The sequence below is a fragment of the Achroia grisella genome, unplaced genomic scaffold, assembly GCF_030625045.1.
Source record: "Achroia grisella isolate CSIRO2021 unplaced genomic scaffold, CSIRO_AGI_Agris_v1 utg114, whole genome shotgun sequence".
NCBI classification, from domain to species: domain Eukaryota; kingdom Metazoa; phylum Arthropoda; class Insecta; order Lepidoptera; family Pyralidae; genus Achroia; species Achroia grisella.
Window position 1 is genome coordinate 2,110,324 of NW_026712585.1, and position 27,282 is coordinate 2,137,605.

Genomic DNA, 27,282 nt, shown 5'->3' on the forward strand with positions numbered 1-27,282 from the left:
TATTTCATTTAACTTGTTTGTCATCCCAATAAATAAAATATATACATACTTAATAAATACTTATTTATTACTAAATAATAATTAATTGCGTTGTATAAAAGCTATAACTCACCTCAAAAATAATTAGCGTATACAAGAAACAAAGCAATATAGCCGCATACAATATGGCCCGGGTTTCCTCTAATGGGTCGAGTTGATAGCTCACAGTTAGAGGCACTGTGCTATTGCTTGTGGTAGCTAAACGTAGAGTTACTTTTGTACCTTAAATTAAATTTTATTATAATCATAAGATTGTTAATAATGGTGACTATTGGCCCCTTTAGCAATGTCAGGTCCATCTACACTCGAACCTGGAAAACATCGTGGTAGGTTCCTGGTGAACTTGCCACGATGGGTTAACTGGTCTGACTTCATTCTTATCCTTTTATACTCCATTGATGCCACGGCAGCTTATACCGTTAGCGTAGGTCAACAGACGAACGATCAGGATCTATGGAAGTAAACTCTAACCAAATAATCATCTGACTAAATCTTTAAATATTGGGTAATTCGTTTTGTAAGGATGGATGGATATCCTTTCTTGTATTGTTTCATTTCATGGAAATTTTCATTCGAATTCATATAGCATATTATATTTAAATGTACACCGACAGCGCCTTGGGTCATAATAATAATAACTTTGGATTATCCACACAGTGTCATCTAGACCCAAATTAAGAAGAACTTATGTTATGGGTACTAAACAACTAGTAGAAATACTACAATATTATTCTTTTTTTTTTAAATAAATACATAGAAAACCAGATCAACAATCATCATCAAAAGAAACAATCATTGATGAATAGAAATTTTAGCATCGTCCAATCAGAATCGAATCCGCGAGCATCAAAAGTTAACGGCGTGCGAAACCGCTTGACTTCGAGGTCGTCAAGTTATATAACTAGTAGGTACTTACTATTTCCATCAGTCTGGTTCCACGTTGATATGTTTTCATGTACAAATTGTCGTGTCTGATTGATCACTGAATTAATTAGAGTACGGTATTCGGGATCGTTTTGATCTTCTAACGAGACTGTATTTGATACTGTCACGCTCTCAGAAAAATCTAGAACATGTTCTGGCTGCAGAAGTATCTCCCATAATGTTGAATTCTGAAATTTAAATGTAGAATATGCTTAACTTTCAATGTTGATATTTTTTTGCGTAATTGCAGTCCTTTTCCAATACAAAAAAACAATCGAACGACTATTTTGCAATTTTGTTACCATTTGAAAATAGTGACAAAATTTGAGAAGTTATCTGTAGAATACAAATCAAATATTGGTTATCGATTCGTTTTGTAATCGACAGAGTATATAGTTTATCAATTTTTTCAGAATTTGAAGCCTTTCTTATGTGCAAAATTAAAAACCATTTTGGATCGATACTCTTGTTTATGCGGCATTTCCTACCGCCCTCACTTAGATTGCGGAATTTTCTTTTGACTTGAAATGAGCCGACGTTTTTGGAGACTACAGCATAGGGTTTTCAAGAAGGGTATATTAGGATTTCATAAGGGTCTACAACGCACGTTACACTTGATATTTGAAGAGTGCATAGGCTGCCGTAAATGTTTACCGTCAAAAGAACCGTATGCTTGTTTGTACGTGGTCGTATGTGGTATAATTAATGATAATTAAAAATAATTTAAAAGTGCTTAAATTAAGTTTATTTGAATAAATGACTTTCTATTCTATTGTACAAAGTAATGATATCTTAAAAGAGAATTGCATGTAAAAAAATTAACTGAATCGGCTGGATGTTGGTATGTACCACGGTATATTATCTGATCCTGTATCATTGCCAGCAAAATTATTATTTTCATTGTACAGTATGAGATAAGATTAGTAATAAGATACGACGGGACTGGCATATCATATTATGATAAAAATCCCTAATTAAATCTAAGACGAAATAAAATTAAGAAAATCCTGTAATTTCTAGTAAGCACACTACAAAACGTTTACAAACTGTAAACAGTACTTGTATACCTTTAAGTGCCATTATACATACATATAGCTCATAAACTCGTAAATATTTATGACACGACGTAACAAACAAGCATCTGTTGTGTGCATATTGATTTTATGTATCACGGTGAACACATGTACTTCAATAATGATAAGGATTATTTTCTACTATAGCTGTGTGTTCTTCTTCTTCTGTGAAGTACTTCGTAGTACTTGAATTCTACAATACAGTTATGTGGTGGACATACAATACAGTTGTGTGGTGGTAATGCATTTAGAAATATGTCCGTCAACGGTTTGTATGTTTTAGGTTCCTTGAGTTGAGGTCACTATGTTTACGTTACAATAATTGTAATAACCCGTCGACGATTTACTCAACGCCATCTAGTCCCAAGCTGGAGCAATTAGTACTAGAGCTTATGTTATGGGTACTAGACAATAATATAAATACTTGACATTTTTTTAAATGCATACATAATATACTTAGAACAAACGCAAGCCAATGCAAACACTAATACATATGAATTACAAATGTTTGTACCGTGTGAGGAAACAAATCCACGACCATCAAAGGTATGCCGGTGGTAACTAACAGATCTAGGTCATCGGGTTATAAAACATATATCAAAAAGAGTTTAGCAAAGATGAAGAGTTTAGCATACTTGTGGGGACTTGTCTGTTCAGGTTACGAACACTGATTAAACTTTTTGCTTTGAAATAGCATATGCTGGAGGTCACTCTATTCTAGCAAAGATGAATTTACATGAATCTGTATTATTGTAAACATGTACAACTTCTATTTGAAAAGAATACCAGTTGAGTTTCTTGTAAGTTCCTATCAACTCGAAATCATTCCGAACTGATGGTAGATTTGACATATCATAAAAGTCTGTAATAGACCTACATGAATAAAGATATTTTGAATTAGAATTTTACTTTGAAGAAAACTTGGAAAAAGCCGTCTATCTCTAGCTCCCCTATTTCTGCCACCAAACAGCTCGCTTTGTAATATACGTTTCGAGGAAGGGTGAGATATGGCATGACAAGATACAGAGGTAAGAGAGACATGATGATGTTATTTCCGTGGCACTGCACAGGCGGCAGTTATCACCTACCAACAGGTGCGCCATCACCTTGTTTGCCATCATATTATGTCTTAATTTTTAAATTAATAAAATTCAATTTGGTCCTGGCTAATTCACAGCGCCAGTCCTAAGCCATGCAGGTCTTATGCTATGGGTAACATATTTATTTGTAAATATTAGAAAGACACATATAATATAACTAGATAGCAAAATACAATTCGTATTGTGCTGGCATCGAACCCACGAACATTAGAAAGACAGTGTGTCAAACCGCTACACCACAGAAATGTTTAACTTTAGGTAATTATTTAAATAAATATAAATTACCTGTTCTAAAATAATACTATCGGGCGTAGTTTCGTAGACTCTATGTAGCCATAAGTATAATAAGTTTCCACTGTCACTGGCCCCTTGATGGAAAGGTCCAGTAAGTGTAATTAGGGTCTTAACCTTGTCGATGCCTGCTTGCAGTTGATACTCTGAAATTTGAAATTAATCCTATTTTAAAGTCATGTGCATAATTTTGAGATAAATAGTTAATTTCTTATCATTAAAGATTCATTCCTTAACTTACAATTGAAGTGAAGGATTTGAATTGGTGCATATTGTTCCTAGAATATTGATTTTTAATAAAAATAAACTGTCATTAAAAATACTCATATTGCATCAACCATAAAAATCTGACTCGTATTTGATATAAGTTATATATAATTATTATATATACATTTATATATATAAATTACTTCGTCAGTGTGTACGTGTATAATTTTAATGATTTTATTTAAATTTGTTTTGTTTATGTGTCTCTCAGCTACATACTCGGAGACCATACAATTGGAAATGGCACTGCAAAATTGTTCCAGAATTAATTTTCAAATACGTCACTTGAAGTTTTTCTTTTGAGGTAAAGAGCCCAAATTTTGATTATCTAATCAATTATAATAATTTCTGCATTTCTTTTTCACAGTGTTTACGAGGATGAAAATATCCTGCCAGAAATGTCGTACTTGGTCGAGGATTTTCGTATGGTTTGTGTATCGAACTCCTTGATACGTTTTTATATTTTTTTTTTATTTTATAATCATATTCTTTTTGATACTTTCTATTATATATCGCTGTCATATTAGTCGCATTTTATTTTATCTCCATATTTTCTTTATTAAAACACTCAGCGCCTCTCACTCATCAGCACATTAGATACCTCCGCTTCATTTTGGACCTCCGTTTGCTATTAAGAAGTACTTATATAAATTAATTTATTACCTTTGATCTCCCCGCCTTTCACAGCGGTGTGTAGTACCACATCGGACCTCTCCATGTTCATAATAAGAGATACAGTAAGTAGACCCCAACATGTAACCAACACTGTCAACTTCAGCATCCGCGCAAGGCGGTGTAACTGTTATGAAAATAGTCACAATTTTATAAATTGAAATAACAATAAAATATTAAGAAACCCGTTTATATATATTAAAATTTGTTTTATTTTGGAGTTTATCGATGAAACGATTTTTTTTAAACTATTAAACAATGAAAACGAAGAAACTATTTTAAAAACACTAAATAAAAAATGTGCAAATCATTAATATCTTTTTTTTATATTACCATTATAGCACATTAGGGTTTAATTATGTGGTGTATTGTAATAGACGGGCGATATTTTTAAAGTCGCGAAATTAAATTAGATAATATTTATCAGTACCTGTGTTTTTCTTGGCGACTTTATTTCCTGTACCTCATCATTTTGTCCTGTCATTAATCTGCAAAGTAAAATTATTTTAGAATTTTTCCCTTTCCTATGCTGAAAATTGACAATCCGTTTACCTTTAAGCAACATCTAGTTAATTTCATCATCTGATGTTTCTTATTTTACTTAAATTTGTATCCCTTTCAAGTATTGAGACGGATTCAATGAATCAAATCAAAAATAGTTTATCATGTAGGACATTATAGCCGTTTATGAATGCAAATTTTGAATTAACATTGTTTTTCTCTACGTCCAGTTCAGTATTCAGAATTGAGAACCGGCTAGAAAAACAACTGAACTTTTTGTTACAAGCAAGTTTTTTACATTGTATATATATATATATATATATATATATATATATATATATATATATATATATATTACATCTAAATTTAAATGAAAATCCCGTGTTTAAATAACTATTGCCATGCAAGTTTATTATTTAAGTAATCGTTTAGTGAGTACTAGACTTCGCTTAATAAATACGATTTAACCGATCAACAATCAATTAGCTCTGAGAATCTATCTACGAAACTTTCCGCAAATCTTTGGATACCATATCCTTTATATCGAGAGAATGTTAGAATCTCCTATCTAGGTTAATTTTTCTGTTTTAGTTATTAACAATATACTTAGGTTATGTGTATATTAAAGCAAGCAGACTGGATTGTAACCTAGCAACCGTCCCCTATATCCATTAATAGCACCACGGATAATACGTCATCATATGACGCCCTTAGTGGAGTTCTAAGGGCGTCATATGATGATGTAATATCACGTTAATAGTAGAAATTGCAGATCTGGGTACTATTGTCTTACATAATTCACCCAAGCAACTCCTCCGGAATGGTAACGCATGCCAGAGTAAGGGGTCAGTAATTTCACTACCATATCCAATCGTTGAATCGAACAGCCATTGCTTAAGTGAATTATATAAGACAGTACTACCTAGACCTACAATTTCTATTATTAAGCTGTGTACTGTATATACTATAATCTACTTCTTTTATATATAACTAGCGGTCCACCCGGCTTCACATTGGTATTTAACATCTATTAAATACTTTAAAGATTATAAATTTTAACATACACCCCTCGATATTAATTGTCGGTACATTATTTTGCACTATTGTCAATAATTTCCGTAGCATACAATAAAATATGTAATAATAGGCATTGTATGAATATATGGTATATATGCAACGCATGAGTGGTATCGGGCCTGTATGACAAGGAAACCTAGTCTGCGGTAAGTATATGGGGTGGACACCAGTGAACGTGCAAGCAATGCAAAAACGTCACACGTTGAAGTTGAAGTGACATTGTGTGGGAGAGGACCACAATTTCATGTCATTTTTAAAACATACTAGCAAGTTCACCCCGGTTTCGTACGGGTATTGAACAAAAAAATTCAAAATTTATACATACATAATAACAATATATAATACATAATAACATATATAGAATTTAAAGGTTATTTTTGGTATTCTCTTCACACGATGCATTATATTATCGAAGTTTCGGTGGAATACTCTAGGAACCCTAACGTTTTTGAAAACATTCGCCTATGTACATCAAAATATTAACTATGTAATAGAATCCAAAACAATGATGATTGGAATTTTTATCTGTTTGTCTGTGTATTTGTGAATGTTAATTGCAAAAATGGCTTAACAAATTCGGATGTGATTTTCACTAAATATACACGATATACTGTAGTAAGCTTTACCATTTTGTGTCTGTTTTATTACAGTGATATGGTATGAACGCGGGCTCAGTTAGTACTGTATAAAAACCAGTCCACCTCAATGATACCCCAATATGTCATTGTCACAAATCTTACATGTGCCAAATTCTAGCACAAACTACGTCAGCAAGTGGTATAAAAATAAATTTTGAAGAATTGGGTAGGTTCATGTTGATTTTCCATGTCATTATTTATAGCATGAAAAACCTGTCATACGTACTTTCGTATTATCTTAATATATCAATTCTTCTGTACGTGAGTTTATCACCTAACTTCTACTAAACGACTGGACCGATTTGGATAAAATTTTGTGAGTATCTTAGATTTGATTTTTGGATCGTTTAAAAATATAAATAAACCAGGTAAGTCGTGCTGCGTTTCTACACAGAAAGGCGGCTGCCGCGTATTTTTACAATCTTTAAATTCTTTCAATATTTTTCTTCAAATCTTTTTATTAAAGAAACAGTTTAGTGGTTTCTGTTCTGTCTCAAAAATTAACTGAGTTTTACTATTTAAAAAAATTTATATTTCTACCTACAAATACACCGATAAAAATCAAGTTATGGATTGCGCTGTGGAATAAAATATATTCAATTAAATGTTTGTTGTTACGTCGTCATGACTATGCCTCTGATTTATCTTTGGGCATTATACCTTACTATTATAGAGATTAGTCTATATTTTAATTAATAAATTACTCCCTGGTAATAGGCGAAAGAATTTATAGAACAGTTTAAGTAAATTTTGAGATTGTTTATTACGCACAAAACGAAAATGATGTTACAGAATCCATAATGTTATATTATAGAAATTTATTTATTTTGATAAATAAAGCAGACTCAATTAGAAATCATTCAATATACATATTCTAATTTAGTGCGATTTGCTGTATGAGGAGTCGTGACCAATATTCTCACCATTGCTTCTCTATATATGTAGGTATACACTCAAATATTCTCTACGTACCTACGCAGGAATCTTAACTTATTTCCAAAAAGCAGCCATATTCTTAACAATAATACTAGATTTAAAGATAAAAGTTGCTGTTCCTGAGTGTCGTTTAAAAAAAGTCAATGAATCAAATGGTAATACTGGAATTACTTTTAAATAAATAAAACATCTGTTTAATTTTACTAAACGATTACTTAAATAATAAACGTGCATGGCAATAGTTTCATGCACGATTTTCATTTAATGTCAAACATATGTTATCTGTGGTCAGACATAGACACTTATATAAGTACACAATGTAAATAAACTAACTTTAAAAAATTTTGTTGAGTTTCTTGTTAGTTCTTTACAATTGAATTTATATACTGTACTGGCCACAGTTCACATAGCGGCTAAAATGTCCTACATGAATAAATGATATTTTATTTTAATATTTGTCGGAAAATTTCTACTTTTTAGCAGGTTAGGTCTAACATATAACATACCCGTTGCTGCCATTTTCTTTCTCATGGTTCAGGTCACTTGCCTCTGCAACATCTCCCACATCTGGGTTCTTGATATCGGTGTTATCATCTTCATCTGTGATATCCAAAGTATCCACTTTACCTGTAAAATATATACAAATTTTTAAATAAGTGGAGACAATCTGATCGCCCACACGATGGAAGTATTCTTCGTTAATAGACATAACAGCTTCACAGATACTACACAACAAGTCTTGACGCATTGGGAACCCCACATTCAGTTTTGGCGACTAAGATATCAATAATAATTTTAATACCATATCTCACTTACAAAAACGTCACACATAAAAAGCAAGCTTGGCCTTAGCCTGGTTGATTTATCTTAATTGTAATATAGTAGGACTAAACAGCTGCTTTTTAAATAATTTGTATTGTAAACAAGCATTACAATCAGATGAGTCGTCCCCAACTGATTTTCAATTACAATGAGATAGATATTGTTCAATGTTTCAATTCCAGAGAACTAAGGCATCGTGTATGCGTAGAGTACGCATACACGATGCCTTAGTTCTCTGGAATAGAAACATACAAATAACATCTATGCGAAATTACAGAAGAATAAAGATACAATTTGTTTTACCATATAATAACAATAAACTAGGTGAAATTACACACCGCCATCTAGCTCAAACTAACAGAAAAGAGCTTGTGTGATGGGTACTAGGCAACTGATATAAATGCTATATTTTTTTGTTTATACATACATAACGTAAATACTCCGCCCACCACAAACAATCTTATAGAAGTCAGGCAGTGTGCTAAACCGCTGACCATCGAGACCGTCAAATGTATGAAAGTAAATCTTAAGAAAGAGATTAATTATCTAAGTTACAAATATAGTATAGTTATAAAGAGAGCGGATGAGACCGTATGGGTTGAACACACTGCAAATCATAACAACGTAATGAGAATTTTGTTTAGCAATGGAAATTATGCAAGGGTGAGAAACTTTACTTTTACACAGTATACGAGTTTTAAAAAGGTTTCAGGTTTTCGTCCCTTGACGACAGCAGCTGCTTATCACATGTACACATTTTCATAATTACCATCGATTGCTCGTGCGTCATTGACTAAATCTGTTAGATAAAGATAGAGAAGTACATCCATACTAATCCATACCAATATTATAATCACAAAAATGTGTCGGTCTGTCCACGACCTATCCAAGACTAAACGGCTGAACGAATCTTGATATAATATGCTGTGAAGATATTATAGACATGGCCTATAATCTCTATAATCTTATATTTCGAAAGTAAACCAAGTCACGGACAGCAGGCTAGTATTATTAATATGATAGTGGCTCCATTTATACGTTTGTTAACTTTTACGACTAAATGGATTTTGAAAATGAAATTTGATGTAAATATAGTAGAACGAGCACTGAAATAAATAATAATTTATCTCTAAAAATCAAACAAAATCGCCTGAAAATTTATCCTAACCTAACCTATATAAAATTATTGCGAGGGGATCGAACACACTACTATCGGAAGCAAGCAAGGCAGTTTGCTAAACCACAACGGAGCTGAGGTCGTATATATATTGACATATCGTATATAAGCTATGATGTTTACCAGTCTACTGTTTTACTTACCATGATGCCTTTCGTAGAGGTCCTTGAACGGCGCCAACAGAGGATCATACTTGATTTCATCAGGCAGATCCACCCAAACCTCCAAACTTCCTGGCGTCAGGTCTCTGCCGGACACCATAGAGTATACACTATTCCTGTCATGCTTCTGCTTCCTTATAATACGTATACTATTGCGTAATTTCTCCATTTTAAGTCAATGTCATAACAATTTCATTTTTGTAGAAACTCTAAAATCTTTTCCTGGTATTTTTATTATACCTCAGTGGATATTTTAGGATTTATTAGCAAATCTCCAAATAGCAATCTCCATAGCCTATACAATCCTATTTGTATGCACGGGCGTTGCTTAAAAACATATACCTACACGTGAGTAAAGATAAAGGTATTGTATGTAAAAAGGATCTGCGGACATGATCTGGCACCTGATAAGATGGCCTGATTTATCAGGTGGGGATCACATTCTCTCTACTCGTCAACCAACTTTAGTTCAACTTCTAGTGATTGATATCGTTGATATCATATAATATCCTTTGTTATTGACTACATTAATGTTAAAAATTTGTATTTACTTCATTCTAGTCGATAAACTCTATTTTTTCTAACAATTTTATATGTTAATTTTATCTCTAATATAATATTCGCTACGTAATCAAGTAATATAGGCTGTTCCATGCGAGCAGCACCGCCTGATACAATTAGTATTCAATACGGTTTTGGTGTCAATTAGCAATGTTCATTAAGAACTAACCCACATGGCCACGGTTGGTTGGACATTAATTTGAAATTGATCGATTTTTGTTTATCGATGTCAAAGTAAAAGTCAAGGCTGTAGATCAATTGCAAGAACAAATTTTTACCTTGCGCCTAGCTCTGTTTTTGGGAAATTTTATATTTTAAAATGATTAAATTTTATGCATTTTTTTCATTTTTATCAGTGGTAAAAGCTTATGATACGTCGGAAACGCTTGCTAGACTGCAGACGCTAGAAATCGTCGTAAAAACTGTTCTATAGACTTTGGCGATTACGCACAGGACCTGTAAAACCTGATTTTGTCTTCATCTTTTAATCACCAAAGTTCTAAGTACGCAACGAACTAGGACTCCTTATGTCGTGGAAATTCCATATATTCGCACTGAGTCATAATTTTTAATATTCACTACCAAAAATGGAACACACTTTCAGCCTCTCAAGTCAATGGTTTTCTTCTGGGTATTACAGTAGTACTGAATACACTCAAACAATCATTACACAATATAAAACAAAGTCGCTGTCGCTGTATGTCCCTATATATGCTTAAATTTTTAAAACTCCGCAACGGATTTTGAAGCGGTTTTTTTTAATATATGGAGTGATTCTAGAGCAAAGTTTATGTATGTATATAATACATGTACATCCGTGCGAAGCCGGGGCGAGTAGCTAGTAATATAAAAAAAAACTATCCTTCAACTGAAACACATCTTACAAAACAAACTGCATCGCTGCAGAAATATGTAATATGTGATATGATAGAGGTAGCCAAGCAGAGGACTTTAAACAAGATCTGCCATAGTAAATTTGTTTATGCCACGCATGAAATGCCGCGTAACGCAACTAGTTGCAGAATAAAGAGTGTGCACTAGGCTCTTAGACTTTTATTGTACTGTTTACTGTTTACTTCGACTTTAGACTTTTATTGTATATTTTTATATATATTTAAAATCAATTTTCTATTGTTCTATTATTTGTCTCTTTTCAAATACATGTCTTTTAGCTTCAGCGACCGTAGTTTCTCTTCTAACTAAAGATAAAATATAACATATTTATAGTACTTAGAAGCCTCAGTCGTTAAAATAGAGATATATTGTAATCACTATATTATTATTAAACGTTGTTTTTGCTTCGTCAGGTAAAAGTAACCAAGGAAACTAGTGGTTGACACAAACAATGTTGATACATTAATGATTCATGTGTCAAACTGCGGTTGTGTAAACAGAAACTTTATGGTAATTATTCCCACGCGACTCTGTACGCGTACGTACGGCAAATTAGTTATTGTTCTTAGTTAAAGCCTGACGGAAAATAACAAAGGTGTAGTAGCCAAGTGCTAGGAAGATTGTTAGTAATGTGGGCAGATGACCCCATTACTATGGCCTGACTGACCTGACCTCATGTTTTTTTTTATTTTTATTTAGAATCTGTTAGATGTACTATGCTTCAGCGTTTGCGCCTGTGGTTTACGCTGGCTTCAGCAGAGTTTGAAGAGGATTGTATACTTATAATTTTCTTAGGTGTGGAGTTTGAAATAATTATTGAAATATTATGTTATTTATTATATTATATTATTATAGTGACATATTGATTTTATAAGTAAAAGAAGACAAATGAATTACAAGGACTAACAAAACAATATAAAACAAACAACAACAAAAAATGAAAGAACAGAACAAAGCAACGATGAAACAAAAAGCAAAATAAATAACAAAGAAGACAATAACAAATCAATGAAGATGTTGGTGGTTGATGGTGGTATGGAGATTTTGTTGATGATGGTATGAGAATGTTGATGATAATGATTATGTCTATCTTAGCAATCGTCCACTAGTAGTGGTCCCGCCAGTGTAAACCGTTAGCAGAGGCGGGTGCGCCATACTGTTATCCGGGCGAAGTGAATTGTTAGTAATGTGGACTGTTTGACCTCCACGCAGTTCACCCTGGAAATCATCATGACAAATTCTCAAGGAATTATTAACTGACCTGACTAGTGGAACATGAGCTCCACTGGTGCCCCACCAGCGTAAACCGTTAGCCCAGGTGGGGTGCGTCAATCCATAAAAAAACACTCAAGTTCCAGGGGGGAGGGTTGTTATTGTTAATTCACGGTGCACTCTCCTACACTAAACAGTTTAGGTCGTGACCAGTGGAGGTCAGGTCAGTTAGCGCCTATTACTAACAGTGTCATTTCCTCAAAGATATATTGTTATTACTGTTAACTGGTGGTTCCATATCAGGTTGACCTCCACGCAAATCCCTGTAGTAACCAAAGTGATCAATTCTTGGCTTAACCACGATTGCTTGCCCTAACTTCATCCTCTACTAGTGCAAGCGGTTTCAGTTCACCGTTTCATTTTCAATCATCAAGAAAATCGTACCAAGAGTCAATCGTACATTATTAGGGATCCGTTACTGATTTATTAAATATCATTAGGTTACAATTGAGTTGGTCGAGTGTTTTATTGCAAAACCAAATACATTTCGATCATCACTTAGCTTGTGGCGTAATTACATCCACCATATCATTCTATAGAATATATGTATTTCCATATATTCTATAGAATGATATGGTGGATGTGGAGTGGAGCCTTAAATTACGTTTTTTTTTTAGTTTATGGAATAAAGTCTTCACGATATTATATCGTAATGTACATTATACAAAAATTCAGACGGAACCCAATTCTTTTAATGTTGAACGGTTTTGACTGGTTTTCCTTTGCATTAGTAATGCTGTGGCCTGCATTATAGTGAAATGTTATAATAAGCCATGAACATAATTATGTGTGTATACGTCATCAGGGCTGTCACATACGTGTTTTGTATAAAGAAAATACTTAGTTACTTTAGAGATATCTTAATAAGTGTTGAGGTATTAAAAATTAAATAATGTGGATTATTAAATCTTCGTCTAGGTATGTTAAGTCTAGATCATTAATTAATTAATTTATGTAGAATGTACTCCAAATATAAATTACAAGCTTCACTTTTGTCTGGTATGCATACGTCAAGTATTTCCTTGGCAATTTTGGGATAAAAAATATAATAATAACTCTATCTAAAAATTTTGTCAACTCAACGACAATTTTTGGAATTTTAAGTACAGTACTGTATACATGGAAGCTAGCTTTTTATATGTATAATTTACTTAAAATTTTTTATACTTTCAATGATAATTCTTATAATTTAAACGCTAATTTTAATGAAAGAAGCTACAAAAACATAGTTGCAGCGGGGTGAATGAACTTATAACTGGTATGAACCGCTTCGAACCGGTTCAACGTTTACGTCATAGCGAGAAACGAGAAGTTTCTTGAAACACAGAGAGAGTTTACCAAGCGGTTTTTGCAATACGCATATTCTTAGGAGTAGTGAAGGGACAAATGATTATATACTTAACTAATTAACAGACAAGACTTTAATCGAGAAGTTTCTTGAAACACAGAGAGAGTTTACCAAGCGGTTTTTGCAATACGCATATTCTTAGGAGTAGTGAAGGGACAAATGATTATATACTTAACTAATTAACAGACAAGACTTTAATTAGTCAGTAATTATTAGGGAAACGACGACACGACGACAGGTACATCATTTGCAAAAAGAATATATCTTTTGTTCTAAAAGATTTTAGTCCTAATAATATGTCCTGGGCGCTATTCTTAAGACATTTTTTATGTTGACTTGTAGAAATTTTCTAGTGGTGTCATTTATTTTATAATATTAAGGATATTTGTTAATAATTTAATTAACAAATACCGCTAGTATAAATGTATAGAATTCACTATTTTCTCTACTATTTTTTTAGATAGATTTTATATAAATCAAACGCAGACAATACTGTATTTGTTAATAAAATATTATTAAAATATTATTAATATGCTTAAGTCTCATAATGATACGATATATCTGCATGCCTTTCGTTAAGATCCGTTGATTCGCTTAGTTTTGACAAAGTAACAAATTGACAGACAAATACACTTCAGCATTTATAATAAGTTAGTATGGGTACAGGTTACTCAATAGAAAGAAACTAACCAGTGGCGGCCTAAGGCTAAAGTGGGCCCTAAGTAACATTGTAATTCCGGGCCTGGCATTATCAACCAATGATACAGGGTAATTTGGATACGTTTCAACAATAATTATCAATATCACATTTTTTAGATAAATAGGAATAAAAACTAAAAAATGAATAACCAAAATTTTCGCGCCCCAACAATTACGGGTCTTAGGCACGTACAGAGGTTGCCTACGGTCGGTAGATCGGTAGGTAGGTTGGCTAAAGTCTACCTTAGTCCGCCCCTGTAACTAACACTTATATGACTATAGTATGGGATCTGTTAAATTGGCACAGACAATGCTTACGTATATAACAGGTATGATATTTTTACACTGTACCTACGTAGACACAGTTAAAGGAACACGTAAATTTATATATTGGCAAAACAAAAATAATTTATGTACGTCAGCCAGACAAACCCAGACGAGGCCGAAACCCGAGATACTCCAATGACAGACGGTAAACAGGAGTGTTTCACGTTTTGTGGAATAGAACACGACAGCTGATTTACTTCCTCGTCCTAGATCTCATTTTTGTTAGACGGTCTCGGTGGTGTAGCGGTTTAACACACCGCTTTATGTCCGATGGTCGCGGGTTCGATTCCTCGCACGGTACACACGTTTGTATTCACGAGTATGATTGTTTATATTGTATCAGTGTGTATGTATTCTATGTATAATATGTACGTATTTGTATCAGTCGTCTATTGTGCCCATAACACAAGCTTTAGTTACCTTAACTAAGGTCTAGATGACGCTGTGTGAATTGTCCTGAGATTATTATTATAATTATTTGAAGCAAATTGCAAATGTATTTGGTAGTTTTAAGAATAATGTCTTTTCACGATTCTCTGACGATGGTCGGTGGTGACCATCGCGTATATACACGCACTGCAACATAGACAACACGGTTGTGTTGTCACTTCGAGGACTCTATGTCTGCTCTCTGTCGCGCTTTCACGCCAAAACTACTGAACCGATATAAAATTAAATTTGATACACAGATTGTCTAGACCCTGAGAGAGGACATAGGCTATTTTTTAATGAGAAAAAAGCATTGTAAGGACTTGAAAGAGGAGAAGAAGGGTTGTAAGGAAGTATCGACATTTTTAAAGCTAGAAGCATGAAACTTATTTTTAGGCTCTTGATTAAGTATAAAGAAATATGACATTCAAAGTTTATAAAAATGATATCCTTAGATTACTGAATATTTTTTTCTTTATTTATCAAGATCACTAACACGTGAAGTCGCGGGCACAGCTAGTAAGTTATATATGTAAATAAGATTCCATACATCCAACTAACATAAAAGAAACAGCTATTGAATAGAACGAATTTTTGTTCTTTTTAAAGCAAAAATTGTAGGACAGATGTAATGAAACGACATATAGTACACTTTTTACTCTGTGGGATGCAAATACATAGTTAAGTATAACAACATTTTTAAGTTTATTATATTTCTTAAGTTATGCGCGATCTGTAAATAAATATACTTTAATAAAGAAGTACAAAGTTAAACTTTACTGTAATAAATACTCATTTGCACACACACAGTGTATAAATAGAATTTCAAGCTATGGACTATGCACATATCATCGCAACAAATAATATAACAAACTATATACTAGATGCGGCAATCTTTGTTACATATATGCTTGCGTATGTTTCCGAGCAACGCCTGAAAATCAGTGGTTTCCTGCTTGTATACTGCAAACAATAAATTGACGTGGGCTATAACGTATGGGCTATAAATATATACAAAAACTCGCGACTCGTCCCGGCTTCGAACGGATACATTACAAATCTTTGAATTTCTCAGCTTGTTCTATACTATAACATATATATAATTTACATATAAACCTTCCTCTTGAATCGCACTGTCTACTGCTGAAAACTGCATTAAAATCCGTTGCATAATATAACAGTCAGCGGCGACGACTTTAGTTCATACTACGTAAAGAAGCATGTATCATATAATTTTGTAGTATATAAATTAATAAATCCAAAGTGTTATATCTCACTACTTTGCAATGGGTAATAATTTTTTTTTTATTATTTTTAAATTTTCTTAAAAAATATAATTTGCACATTTTAACCCACTCAACACTTCCTATGCCACGCTCTATTGGGTTGACTGGAAGAGATCTTTTTTAGAGATAAGTCCTCCTTTGTTAACATTAGCTGTAATTAATATACTTACAAATGTATTTAAGTGCAATAAAGAATATTTATAAATATTATCTGACAATTCTTTTGTGGACTCCCGCGATATAGGTTCATCTAGTTCGGGGTCCAATGTATAACACCTGCATTGCATTTATATGTAAATGTTGAAATAAATAAATTAACCACCTTATTCATTACAAGTTATCTGTGTTTCCATCGCCGGAAAGACAATTGTATGTATAAAATGTACATAATGTTTCCTTTTGGTATCAATCAGATTCGAACTCAAGTCCGATCGTTGGAAGTCGGTGTAGTTAACAATACGTCTGTCTTTATTGAAAGTTTATTTTTATATTTATTTTCCTGTTCAGCCTCCGCTCCAGTTTGCAATGTGATCATTCTAATGCATATGAGCTAGCCAGTAGGGTTACCAACTGTCTTGATCTATTCGAGATGTCTCGATTTCAGATCATTGTTGCCGTGGCCCGATGAAGAGATTGTCGAGATGCAATATTTAACGCATTTTGATTATATATTTTTTATTTAGACTTCTGTCATGTTGTCCCCAGTTGTCAAACGGTTTAGCACACCGCTTTATTTCCGATGGTCGCGGATTCAGTTACTCACGCGATGCAAAAAAATATATTTATGAGTATAAATATAATATTTATTGGTCTGGGTATTCTCTATGTTTATGATGTATGCATTTACAAAAAAATAGTATTTAAGTACACAACTGACACAAAGTCAGTAGTGTAGTTCCCATGATACAAGCTCTGCTTTGCTTGGGACTTTATGGCGCTGTATGAATTATCTTTATTCACAATTATAGACACATAACATAGGTATATGAGATACAGAAAAAACATTAATTAATAAAAGAAATGTAGGTGACTTTATGTGCCGCAAAAGTGAAAAGGCAACCAACTCAGTATAATGCTACAGATAACTCTGCAGCGCTGATATTCTGTTGGCTCCTGATAGTCATGGTCAGTCAGACGTACTGAATGAACTACTGGATGAACCTATCTTGAGATGATGACGAGAGTAATAATAATAGCAATTAATAACCCCGTTCCTGGCAGTGAACCATGTTATGTTGACCGCCCTATGGTCCCCGTGGAAACCATTGTGGTTGATTGAATCCTGATGAGTTAAGACGTGATTTCATCCTAATCCCATTGTCCTCACAGGTTGTCAGCGTATACCATTTGCACAGGCTGGCTCATTATCTTGAATTAAAAAAAAATAAAGAAGCGAGAATGCAAATTCAAGTGTTTTCACAAAATAATTCCTTCTTCTATAATACAGATTTTTTGTGTTATATTTATTTTTTTATTATTAAATCCCGAAAAAAATATTAACTGAGTTGGTCAGCCTACATGATACCTACCTGTTAATTCCAATGAACGGTTCATTGTAAATTGTCACGACAAACTAATTATCTACATCCCGTGTTTATTTACCTTTTACATGTACATATTAGCCGACTTCAGAAGAGAGCAATGCTTTATTGTTTTTATTACCTATGAATGGCAAACAAATTGTTATATCACCTAATGGTAACATAAACTTTATATACATAGTACATGTACAGCACCATGGACATTATGTAATTGTTTAGTTTTTATTTTTTCCACTAGATGGCGTTATACCATCATAGTGTCATAATGTCATTAATAAAAATCACGATATTTTAACTTCTTGTCGCTTTTTTTATTCAAACAGTCATCGTGCGATACTCATGGTTATGTGAAACGTACGAGGCTTCTCGTACAAATAGGAGATTTTTAACCGTCAGTACAAGGACATTTTTTTGACGACCTCGGTGGTCTAGCGGTCTAGCACATCGCTTTACGTACGATGGTCGCGGGTTCGATTCCTCGCACGGCACAAACATTTGTATTCGTGAGTATAATTGTTTGTATCGGTCTGGGTGTTTTCTATATATAATATGTGTGTATTTACGAAAAAAAAAATTATCTATGTATCTGTATCAGTTATATAGTACCCATAACACAAGCTTTAGCTAGCTTAACTTGGGACTAGATGGCACTGAGTGAATTGTCCTGAGATTATTATTATTATTACATTTTCATCTTTGTACGATATTTTGCGCTACGAAAATTGCTCAAAATACTATTATGAACGAGTTATGAATGAGCTATTGTATAAGTATTTATAAGATTTTCCTTCCAAAGGACTAACGTGTCAAGCCTTCTTACCATGTAATATCATTCCCATAGGTTTTTTAAATATACATATTTCTTTACTTTCCTTTGGCAAGAGTTTCTGTATTTCAGTACATCAGCCTTAATCTCTTGTCCCAGATGTATAATTGTCTAATTAATTATATTATATGTATATTTCTACATTTTGACTTAAGTAATCTGTTCTTTTTTAATACGCAATAAAATACAGCCCATATTTCTCGCTGCTAACATTGCCCTCTGCAGGTAAAGGAATTTTTAAAACATTTTAACTTTATTTTGAGTTAATTTCATTGGGAGTTATTTTTTTTAAATCATTCCCTTGTTTGGTGATATTAGTCCAGTTAATGGTTATTTACAGTTTATATTCACATAAATGTTACCGCACTATGACTAAACGTATGTATTGTGGTTCCGTATCTTTCTCCTCTTCTTAATGGACTGAAATGGTATGGTATGGCCATTAACAATAAATAGTTTGCGGTTTGAGATATCTTCGTCTTCCTGTGTTTCGATAAGTCATTTGCTAATGAGCTACTATGACAATATAGATAGACGATAGAATAAAAAACAGATTTTCGAATAAAAAACGATTCGAAATAGAAATGGGACAAACAACCGGTTCATAAATGTCGAAGTTATGAAGTAAAAACATTAAAAATAAACCAGCCGAATTGGGAACCTTCTCTTTCTTTGGTGTCGGTTTAATATAATGAGAATGTCGTGATCTAGGGGTTTACTACTGTAACTTAAACCCGAGGTCGGGAGTTCAAATATAATACACAATTCATATATCATTGTCAGTCATTGACTAGAAGGTCCGAGATTAAGATCATGAGGCTAAAACTTAGTCTCATATTAAAGTAACAATATCTTTACGAATTGTAGGTACACCTAAACCTTCCTCAGAAATCACTCTGTTGATGGATGAAAAGCTCATGAAAATCCATTCAGTAGTTTTTAAGGTCATCGCGAATAAAGATGCGAAATGTGCGAACTTTGTTTTACAATTTCCAAAGTTTTAATAATAGTGTTATATTAACTGTGTTATTTTAACAAATTTATAGAATTGTTGATTTATAAATGTAGTTATAAACAAATGTCCTTAAAAAATAAAGCGGATAAATTTTACAATTGAAATAAACTTTACAATTTTAATTTATAACTTTATAATATTAATTGATAATATTTTTTACATTCCTATCTAGAGAAAGGTTACTCCCTTTCGAGATAACGAGATGACTGCGAACAGGGATGAATGGAAGAGAAAAACATTATCGCCGACCACAAATAAATGGGATAAGGAAGAAGCGTGCATGGCAATAGTCATGACATAGACACCTATGTATATAAATAAACATTGTGAATAAACTGTCTTAAAAAAAAGAGATTCAATTGGGTTTCTTGCCAGTTCTCCTCAATTGAACTTGTATACTGAACTGGACGATAGGATAAAAATTATAATATGAAAAATATATAAGGCTAAAATGTCCTAGAATGAATGATTTTTGCATTTGAATTTGAAGCAGATGATGTTTTTTTACATTCACGTAAACTGCGCGATCACGTTATCAATATAAAACGGTAAGTTCCAAATTTATGTTTATTTCTTGGCGAAACTGCTTAAATTTCATGAATATTCCAATAGCCTTGGTATATCCTTTAGTATAATATTGTACTGTTATACCTCCTATTCATAAAAACTAGAGCAACCGACACACATTGTACGTCATAGTGTAGTTATGTTATATCCTTGCTTTGTAAATAATAATTACAATAACCCAATATCTATATATCAATTTTTATGAATAAATAATAAATAACCCTGAACACAGCGCCATCTAGTCCCTAGATAAGCAGACCTTGTATCATGGGTACTAAACGACAGATATAAATACTTACATATATTTTCTTTAAAGAATGCAATAAAATACCCAGACCGATTCAAACAATCAAACTCATGAATATAAATGCTTGCATGTAAGCAATCGAACCCGCGACCATAGAAAGTTAAGAGGTGAGCTAAACCTATAGACCATCGACGGCATCATAAAATTAAGAAGATAGATCGACAGAAAAGAACGAAGCAATTTAATAATTAAATCAAATATTTACAATTATTGAAACCAACTAAATTTATACATTTTTAAGGTTGTAAATATATATACTCAATTACGTATGAACGACTACACTTATTTGAATGAAATTTAGTAAACTGATAAACATTATCCTAGATTTACACATCCGTTCACACGTAATTTTTACCCGAATTTTTGTCTTTAACGCCGCAGCATAAAATTGGTAATTGTATAATTTTAACACAAGAGCTCCATCGACTAAGAACATGAATGAAATTAAAAATTTATAATTTTAACTTCTAAAAATTTTGTTAGTCACACTTATTGTTTATTTGATAGTTCTACTTTGGAATTTTAGGCCATTTGCAAAATTAATACTTTTTATTTTAAATTTCCAATTATTGCAAATTTAAAATCAAACTCCTTTGTTTTATGAAAAAATACGGTTTCGTAAAGGATTGCCCGACGCAATAACAACAAAGCGTTCCTGTTGTACTTTTTAGGGCACGGTACCCTAATTTTGGACCCGTCTAAGGTCTTGCATATAAGTATGGATATAACTAGTATTTCCTAGAAAATAAAATGCTATTTGTGTTAATCTAAAGTAGGTATTTTATGAGTATGAGAGAGAAGCTGTTACAAGCCACCTAGTTTACTCATTTCAGTTATCAATAATTTCCGCTGTACATAAAATATCTATTTCATAACACTGACTCTAATAAATCTGGTTTTACCGAAAGCCAAAACAGCACAGAGAAAAAAAGGAATTCTTTTTTTTTATTTATTAAAACTTTTTCAAGATTTGACACACTGGCATTTGACACATGAACACGTAATATAGCGGCTATAAAGAAAAAAAATGCGCGCACTGATTGAAAATGGCGGTCGCACGGGCACCTCCGCGCCGGTTACATGTAAACTGGCTGAACGTGAACTTACAGTGTTGCCAACAGAATTTGAGTTAACCCACTAACTGAATGTCCAAAAACAATCACAAATGTTTGAACCTATTTTAATAAAACCACTACAACAATGTGTAATATCACATTTTCCCATATTTTTTGTTGATAATAAATTACACAATTTTATAAAAACAATTCAACCCTTAAATGAACTGTAATTGTTTGTAGTAAATATCACATACCTTATACTTACTCATCAATAATTACAACTGAATAAAAAACAGTGATTATTTAGTTTTTGTTGTTTGTATATCAAGGGATAATATAATATTTATTTAAAAAAAAATAACAACAGTTGTTGATACATAAATAGCTATACTTGAATAACAAAATTACACAAAAAAACTAAAAATTTTAGTTACGATTAAAAAACATTACCTTCTATGCTACTTGTTGCTTATATCGAAGAATGATGAAATATTCCAATTCTAGAGGTAAAACTACGAAGGTAGCAACACCACGAACTTATTTGTAAACAGTGACGCTTTTTTACTAGGTATCACAAACTTTCCTACTGAATGTATACATGGCGCGGAGTTTTATCAACCGAGTGCCAAAACGAGGATATTCCCAATTCAACAGTATTGTGTATACCAAAGAGTTCAATTTTCATTGACAGTTCCTACAACAATGTTGTGTGTAGAAATGGTACTAGATACCAGTATCTGCTAAAACAGAACTGGTTTTTATATTTTTATCATTAGAGTTTCTAGATGATTATGGCGCTCTACCGATTAATGATAACAGGAGATAAAGTCCCATTAATTAGATCATCTGGCAAGTGGATTACGAAGTATATACAACTAGTTAGTTACCCACCCCGGTTTCGCACGGACGGTGTATATTAACTATACGTATAAATAAAATTGGAGTGTCTGTTTGTAATATTGAAATAACCGTTTCTTACTACATGCATATGAATATAAATACTGTACCTACATGCACCAAAATAAAGTTTTTTACAATTTTTGTCTCTCTGTCTGGCTGTTTGTTCCGGCTAATCTCTGAAATGGCTGGACCGATTTTGACGGTACTTTTATTGGCAGGTAGCGGATGTAATAAGTATGTATCTAATCTATGTAGTAAAATGTATCTGTGTATTTATATCAGTTGTCAAATACTCATAACACAAGCTCTGCTTAGCTTGGGACTAGATGGCACTGGTGTAGCGACGTGTAAAGCCACTACACGCGGCAACTTAACCGGATCTACTGGGCGTCCTTCCACAAATTTATACAGTCTCTGACTGCGTGACAACAAATAAAATAACGATATCTACTGACCTGCAATCCAATCCATAGCTCTATCAAAGAACAATACACACACCAGGTCTGGACAGAAAGAGATAGCAGGAAAACGGAGTCTCTTGCGGAATATGACGAACGCCACTCGCGAAATAGTTAGACGGTATCTTTGTCTAGTCTAATTTTCCAAAACTTTTGTTCTATGAAGCGCGTAGGTATAAATAATTATTTAATATAAAAAAGAAAAGCAGAAAATGTCATTCTTATGATCTTTTAAATAATAAAAACAAAAGACGGCGGGCGTACATGCTCTTTTTTTTATTAAAATGAAAATTAGCTTTATTAATGGCCAGTTACTCATTTTAGAACTCCACTGCGTATCTCCACCGGAATATTCAGCCAGTAGGTGACCGATACATAATATAATAATAAGTTTAATGCGCAAAAAACAGTTACAATGGACTTAATTAAGTTACCTTATCCAGTGTATGTATGTTGCAAACTCTTTGCACATTTTTATATATTCATTTTTCTACCAATTTTAAATGTATTTTCTTTTAGAATTGTCATATATTTTTTATTTGTCACTTTTTGCCTACAACCGTATGTACACGTATCTATCTTCATTATAAGTATTTTCCATTTTCTATCCATTGTTTGATTTACATTACACATACAGTCCACTCATTCTATCACCTACATTTTGGTCCTTCGAGGCAAACAAAAAAAATACCATCCCAATATTTTCATTTATTGTTTCATTCGTAGTACATAGTTTCATACATATATTGTAGTGCCATATCATTCATTTATGATCACTCGCAGTAGAAGTAAAATCATGGCATCACATAACGTTCCTACTACATCTCACGCCGAATCATTATGTCATAGTCGCGGTTCATCGATTGTAGACGTAGTTGATAGGATTTGTGTAGACGACGGCGACGCCGCGTGTAGTTTGCGTTCAGCACAATCCAAATCTCGGGTTTCATCTTCATCCGTAAAGATGCGTAGGGCTGCTGTTGAAGCCGCTTACAAGCGACGGCAGTACGAGCGCGAGGCTATGCTTGCACAACGTCTTTCGGAAGTTGAAGATGCCGAATTTCGTGCCAAGATCGAACAAATCAATGCGGATGCGGACTGTGAAGGTAGCGGGCGAAGTAGGAGCACATGTACTCGTATGAGAACACAGAAATGGGTAAAGAACAATGTAAATACTAAGGTACGTGACAACAGTGAGGAACAACGCGAGGTCCCACAGCCTAGCTATCTGGCACCTACGGTACCGGTAGCCTCTCAGGCTGCTGCTTCGCAAATAGCAGCACACCTCTCGTGTCCAACACATGCAGGTTCTGTTCCCCATACATCCAGACAGGCGGCCATGTCACGGCCGACCTCACACTTCCTGGCAAATGTAGCGGGTGAACAACAGCATATGCCAATATTAGGCAGTAATAATGATAACTCACACTTATTATTACAAATTACCGCCAACATGGCTGATGTAGCCAATGCTTTAGCCACTACTCATGGCATGCGGAAGCACTGTAGGACTGAGTTATTTCCGTTTACAGGGAACGCATTGCAGTGGCTACAGTTCAAAAAAATGTACGATAGTTCTAAACCGTTTTATTCTCCTGTAGAGAACGTTGCACGTTTACAAAACGCGCTACGTGGTCCCGCACGAGAAGCCGTCTCTTCACTTCTCGTCTCTGCAGAGAATCCCGAAGAGATCATGTGCGCACTCGAGCGTAATTTTGCGTCACCCGAGATGATCGTCTTCGGCGAGGTACAAACTTTGAAGTCGCTACCGCGGTTGGGTAATGAACTTAAAGAATTAAGTACTATCGCTAATAAGGTACGGAATAGTCTTTCTACTATAAAACTATTAAATCGTAGGGAGTATTTACACTCTCCAGAACTATTCTATTCTATTTTAGGAAAATTAAATCCTAACATAAAATTAAGGTGGACAGATTACGCGTCTGGATTTAGTCAAGCGAACCCGGACCTATCTAAGTTAGAGGTTCTGTCTGAATTTTTGACAAAAGAACACGAGCGTCATATTAGTTTCTGTCTATCTCCTGAAGGGGCACTTTCTTTAGCAACACAACAGACGCATATAAGTCACTTTGCTAATAAACAATTTAAACGTGAAAATATACATTCTACGTCTCATTCCAAATTAAAAATAAATAAGGTCGAATGCGTTTATTGTAAAAGAAGTCACAACATTCAATCTTGCGACGAATTTAAGTCATTGTCAGTCGATGACAGATGGAGTTGGATACGAAAATGTAAGGTTTGTTACAAATGTCTTCGACAGAGTTCACATTTATGGAAGTCATGCAAGGTAAATCCTTGTGGAATAAACGGCTGTTCGTTTCGTCATCATCCTCTTCTCCATGGTAGACAGGATACGTTAGTGTCGTCCCAGGCACCCGATACACTGCTCACGAATAATACAGTGTGTGCCACTGCAACTCAAAATGAGATGCTTACGTCACCATATCCTAATGTCATGTTGAAAGATAAGGTTTTTGTTAGTAACACCGGTATTTCGCAAACCAAACGAACCCTGTCAACATATACAAATGTTTTATTAAAAATTGTACCTGTCACTGTTTTCGGATTAACTGGTAGTTATGACACATACGCATTGTTAGACGATGGTAGTACGGCCACATTAATTGATTCAGTCGTTGCCACTCAAATCGGACTAACTGGACCCAAGGAACCTATAACTGTCAATGGTATAGGTGGCCTACATAAAAACACTACCATTAGTTATGTAGATTTTTATATAAAAGGTAAGTATGCAACTAATATTTATTTTATAAAACATGCTAGGGCTATAACATCTCTTGGTTTACATGCGCAGTCATTGCTCAAAGAGACATTGACAAGTTATAACCACTTACGCGATTTATCCAAGTTTTTGTCACATAATAATGCTACACCTACTATACTCATTGGTGCCGAAGACTGGCATTTGTTAATCTCTCGTGAAGTTCGTACAGGTAAGCGCAATGAACCTGTAGCCTGTCGTACGTTATTGGGTTGGACTTCATACGGAGTGGATTGTAGTAAAAGTAAACCTACTGAACGTATTAATTATTGTCAATTTTCGACTAGTGTGTTGTCCAATAACACAAGTAAACACCGATGCTATACGGAGCCGTCAATACAGTCTCCTAAAAAGTGGCCTATAAAACCACCTGTTCAGCCCGTTATTCAAACTGAACATGAACAACGCTCATACCACGCTCATATCAACAATTTATTCATTGGCTGTTCATCGGGTCATTACATCTAACTCTGCTCCATTCCATCACTGGTCACTTTTATATCATGCCACTTCTCGTATTTTTGATCTTTTTAAATTTCGCTCGTTTATAGATAGCGTGATTCCTGGCTCAAAAATAGTGGCTCGAACCCGTCAACGTAAGATGTCTGCGTCCACCACTTTATCAACTACGACAGCAGAACTGATAAAAACCACAGAAAGGCATATCTTACATCGCGTTCAACAAGATAGCTTCGAAGAAGATATCCAGCGTATCACGAGACCACAACCAATCGCGAAAACGAGTGACTTAATTAAACTTTTCATTTGTGATAGGAGAAGACAATGTCTTGCGCTCAGATGGAAGCATCAAGCTAATAACTTACGTGATACCGTCCGAAACGTAACCTGTCGCTATCACTATCATAGAAGCCGAGAAAAGACAGAGCCTAATGACTGGAGATGTTCTTCCACAACGGCCTGCTCATCATCGTCGATCTTTTCCATTCACTGGACAAGAATACTTCAGCCCAATGATTACTACTGTCGGCCGAAGACATAAAAACATATTGCTCTATCCACCTGATTAACATCTAGAGCTATTTATTTATTTATTGTTCGTCCACAACCTGTCTGAAGATTCAGCCACCATGAGTTGGTCTCCCGTTCCTAATTTTACTACCAACAGTGCTATATACCAACAGCTGCCCAGTCTTTTGGAGGTTGTTGGGAGAGACTCGTCCTGCTGTACAAAAGTCGCTTCAAATTGACCGTCTATTGACGAAGCATAAGCCACAGTCACTCATCCTCAGTCATGGCTTAGTGGAAAATGATGACGAAGAAATCCCAACAGGTTTTATTTGGATCATCAT

The 27,282-nt window shown here is 33.9% G+C and overlaps 1 protein-coding gene across 5 annotated transcripts in view; it reads right to left on the reverse strand.

The window, feature by feature from the left end:
• Positions 1–27,282, reverse strand: part of LOC131850309 (P protein-like) — a 46,337-nt gene that overhangs the window by 9,136 nt on the left and 9,919 nt on the right. The window contains exons 1-8 of one of the 5 annotated variants that reach the window (XM_059200535.1): positions 21,653–21,820; positions 9,661–9,973; positions 8,025–8,145; positions 4,797–4,854; positions 4,358–4,493; positions 3,422–3,573; positions 956–1,151; positions 113–261 (exon numbers count right to left, since the gene is read on the reverse strand). In XM_059200535.1, the coding sequence (XP_059056518.1) occupies positions 113–261; positions 956–1,151; positions 3,422–3,573; positions 4,358–4,493; positions 4,797–4,854; positions 8,025–8,145; positions 9,661–9,847 (999 nt within the window). In that variant the 5' untranslated portion in view covers positions 9,848–9,973; positions 21,653–21,820. Of the gene's footprint in view, positions 1–112; positions 262–955; positions 1,152–3,421; positions 3,574–4,357; positions 4,494–4,796; positions 4,855–8,024; positions 8,146–9,660; positions 10,006–21,632; positions 21,821–27,282 lie in introns of those variants that run through there. The other 4 variants (XM_059200527.1, XM_059200517.1, XM_059200521.1 and 1 more) reach the window with 4 other exon arrangements.